At 41.0% G+C, this 4,472-nt stretch overlaps 1 protein-coding gene across 1 annotated transcript; it reads left to right on the forward strand.

The window, feature by feature from the left end:
* The first annotated feature begins 1,213 nt into the window (after positions 1-1,213).
* LOC114397072 lies at positions 1,214-2,335 on the forward strand. The gene is made up of 2 exons (XM_028359198.1): positions 1,214-1,419; positions 1,810-2,335. The coding sequence occupies exons 1-2, from the start codon at positions 1,214-1,216 to the stop codon at positions 2,333-2,335; spliced, it is 732 nt and encodes a 243-aa protein (XP_028214999.1).
* The last annotated feature ends 2,137 nt before the right edge of the window (positions 2,336-4,472 follow it).

The following is a 4,472-nucleotide window of genomic DNA, read 5'->3' on the forward strand; positions in this document are numbered from 1 at the left end:
GCGAAGTTCAGAGGAAGCTGAATCATCTTCAGCATTTCCAGACTTAAAAGAATCCGAAGTAGGTGCGTCTGAAGCACATATCATGGATGAAGATCAACCACAATGGGTGACTCTTGAGGACTATTCAAGCTCTATCGTGCCGCAATTTTTCACAAGTATTACGTGGTCGGAAGTCCAAGCTCATAACATCACATATCCTCATTCCTTGATCCAGCTGATTCAAGGAAATTTGTTTAATGGTTTGCCAAATGAAGACCCTTACGCACACCTTGCTACTTATATAGAAATCTGCAACACAGTGAAAATTGTAGGGGTGCCGGAAGATGTAGTGCGGCTTAGCTTGTTCTTATTTTCCTTGGCTGGAGAAGCCAAGAGGTGGCTGCATTCTTTCAAGGGAAACAACTTAAAGACTTGGGAAGAGGTTGTAGAGAAATTTCTGAAGAAGTACTTCCCAGAATCAAAGACAGCTGAAGGCAAGGCAACTATTTCTTCATTTCATCAATTTCTAGATGAATCCCTAAGTGAAGCGCTTAAGAGATTCTGTAGCTTTCTGCAGAAGACACCAACTCATGGATTCTCCGAGCCGATTCAACTGAACATTTTCATTGATGGTTTGAGACTGCAGTTCAAGCAGTTATTGGATGCTTCTGTTGGAGGAAAAATTAAATTGAAGACTCTTGAAGAAGCAATGGAACTCATAGAGAACATGGCTGCTAGTGATCATGCTATTCTGCGTGATAAAACTCACGTAACCACAAAAAGAAGCCTGTTAGAGCTTTCTTCCCAAGATGCACTATTGGCACAGAACAAGCTGCTAGCTAAGATGCTAGAATCACTTACACAAACACTTAGCAAGCTTCCAACACAGTTACAAGCGGCTTAGCCTTCCCATTCAGCAGTTATACAGGTTTGAGGTTGTAGTATATGTGGAGGAGCACATGAATTTGGCTATTGCATACCCCTAGATGATGCTATAAAAGAAGTGAATTCCATGGGGAACCAAAGCAGACAAGGATTCCATTCAGGCGGCTTTTCATGTTACCAACAAGGAGGGCATTTTAATCAGAATCAAGGGCACTGGAGGTCTCATCCAGGGAACCAATTCAATAAAGATCAAGGAGGACCATCCAATAGGCCTCAGAATTAAGGGCCTAGCCTATATGACAAGACAACCAAGCTGGAAGAGACTTTGGCTCAATTTATGCAAGTTTCAATGTCCAATCACAAGAGCACAGAGTCAGCTATAAAGAACCTAAAGATTCAAGTGGGGCAGCTAGCTAAACATATAGCTCACAATTCTTCTGGAGGTTTTGGGGCCAATACTGAGAAAAATCCCAAGGAAGAATGCAAGGCTGTCATAACTAGAAGCAAGAGGGAGACTGTGGTGGAAGATGAAGGGAGGATTAGTGATGAGAAAGAGTTAGTAGCTAAAGGAGAAAAAGAAGAAGATCAGATGAGGGAGAAGAAAATAACTGATGAGGAGAAAGAAGAAAAAGAAGAAGAAAATGAAAAAAAAAAAAGAGAAAAAGAGGAAGAGAAGAAGACAAAGAGTGAGTTGGCCACAGAAAAGAGGCAAGAGGCTATCTCATATACAGGGAAGGAAGCACCATACCCTTTGGTGCCTTCCAAGAAAGACAAGGAAAGACACTTTGCTCGTTTCCTTGATATCTTCAAGAAATTGGAGATAACTATCCCTTTTGGAGAAGCCTTGAAACAAATGTCACTCTACTCCAAGTTTCTTAAAGATCTACTGACCAAGAAGGGCGAATATATCCATAGTGATAATATTATGGTGGAGGGAAACTGCAGTGTTGTTATTCAAAGAATCCTTCCACCTAAATGCAAGGATCCAGGGAGTGTTACAATCCCTTGCTCTATTGGTGCAGTGTTAGTTGGAAAAGCCCTCATTGACTTGGGGGCCAACATTAATTTGATGCCTCTCTCCATATGCAGAAGGATTGGAGAGCTGGAAATCATGCCAAGAAGAATGACATTGCAATTGGCAGATCAGTCTATTGCAAGGCCTTATGGCATGGTAGAAGATGTTTTGGTCAAAGTGCGACAGTTTACTTTCCCTGCAGATTTTATGATCATGGATATTAAAGAGGATCCTAAAATTCCATTGATTTTAGGCCATCCCTTCATGCTAACCGCCAATTGTGTGGTGGATATGGGGAAAGGTAACCTTGAAATGGATATAGATGACCAGAAGGTCACATTTGACTTGTTTGATGCAGAAAAGCACTCACTTGACCGAAATATTTGCTCTAAGATGGATGAAATTGAGAATGAGATGGCTCAGATGGCCAGAGCCAAGATTGCACAAGACCCTTAAAGGTAACATGCGCCAAGCTAGTGATATTAAAGAAGCGCTTACTGGGAGGCAACACAGTCTTTTTCCTTGTTTTCTTAATCATTGCTTTCTATACATCAGTGCAGATAGTTAGGTTTCAACTTGTTTGTGATTGCTAGAGTAAGACATCAACACGCTTTATATGATAAAAGGGTTGGCAAAAGCTTCTCTAAAGCTATGGATGAGGAAATAACTTAGAAAATTCTTCAGTCATCCACTCGCTCAGTGCGCCCTATGCGCTAAGCGAGTCTTACTTCGTGCACTGAGCAAGTTGTCACTCACACTAAGCGCGCCAACCCCCACCCATTGGCTGAAGGGGTCTCGCTAAGCGAGACAGTTGCACTAAGCCCAACAAGTTCCATATTTCAATCTTAACATTATTACATATTTCAATGAAAGTTGCCAAGTGTGCATAGAGATCTTCATTAGGTAATCCTTCAAATAAGTTCCCTTGTATTAAATGAATTAAGGAATGTGGATAGTTGATGTTGTTAGCTTGCACTTCAAAACGTGCAATGCTAGTGAAAAATTGTGGTACTGAACTACTTGAGTAACCCTCAAGGGTAATCCTCTGGTCATGCTCTTCTGCCATGGTAATGACTTCAGGTAATTGAGTGGCATATTCCCTTGATGATGGTGAATCAGGTGATAATAAGTCAGAGAAATGAGTCTCCTCCTCAAGAATGGATGCAACTGTTCTATCTTGCATAAGTTTCCTTCTCCTCTCGGCCCTGTTCCTTTATAATGTAGCTTCAATTTCTAAGTCCAGAGGAACTAAATTGCCTATGGGAGATCTATGCATATACAATACTAACAGAACAACGGCTATCCAGTTAAACAAGAAAAGACAAATAGAAATTAGGAACAAATATTCACAAAAACAATCAAAGAATAGACACCTAAAAATGAGCTAACTTCCCAAATAAAAAGAAGTTCCCCGGCAATGGCGCCAAAAACTTATTCGCAGATTCTGGCAAGTGCACCGGATCGCACAAGTAGTATAAAACGATAAGAACCGAGTATTGAACACTCGGGGAACTTGTGTTATTTGGTAAGCTATTTCAGCAAATAGGTGTCTGGTGTGTAAAGGTAAGTGTGAGTATGAAAAGGTGTATAAACTATCTGTGTAAAAAGAAAGAAAATCACGTGAGAGAAATGATGTGTAAAAACAAGTAGAGAACACGTTGGTCTTCCTAATAGGTGCTTGATGCTAAAAAGATATTCTCTATCTAACAATGCTCATGTGTTCTTATGGTGTCTCCTGAGATACTAAACCCCGATTCCTCATGATAGTTTAGCCTAATCTTGATCAAGTATTGTCTGCAGATTCCTCTTGTAAGACTAAACTCAATCAGGACCGCATTAAGACACACATACTCAACTAAATTATCGCACCCCGATTCCTCGTGAAAGCACGACAACTCAGCCCTGCACTATCAAGGACTTTAGAGTCAGACCAGTTTCCACTGTTGAATGACCCTAACAAAGCATGCATCTACATGATCAAGGTAAAGGCATACTGGAATGAAAAGCATATAGCACAGAGAAAACACAAAACATCATTAAATAGATAGAAATATATTTACATCAGGTACCTACAGGGAAGATCCAACAGAGGATTTAGCTTTCTATACCAAGAAGCCTTCTTAACAACAAAGAGAAGAATAAGATGAAAGATTGCAAAAATACAAGGGGTGAGGATGTCTCTTTCACCTCTAGGATCTCACAATCTCTCACAAAATCATCTCAAGCTCTCAAACCGGCTCCTACTTCAAGCTCTGGTCTTTGCAGATCTTCACACAGCAAAATCTCTCAAAACTCTCTGGAACTTGGACCTTTCTCTATCTAGAAACCCAAGACATGCAAAGCTATGAATCCCAGTCCAAACTCTCTTCACAAAATCTGATTTCAGGCTTAAATAGGTGGCCTTGTTCGTGCTCGTGCGCTTAGCGCATGTATGGACCGCTTAGCGCACGTTAGTGATTTTTTGCTTAGCGCGCCTTTCTCACTTAGCGGATGAACTGAAGCAGTGCGCTTAGTGAGATGAAGTGGTGCACTTAGTGAACTTGTATGCTCATCTTCTTCCAGAGTCTTCCTCGCGCATAGCCCAGGAGTGTTG

Source organism: Glycine soja, chromosome 18, assembly GCF_004193775.1.
Source record: "Glycine soja cultivar W05 chromosome 18, ASM419377v2, whole genome shotgun sequence".
In the NCBI taxonomy this organism is placed as follows: Eukaryota; Viridiplantae; Streptophyta; class Magnoliopsida; order Fabales; family Fabaceae; genus Glycine; species Glycine soja.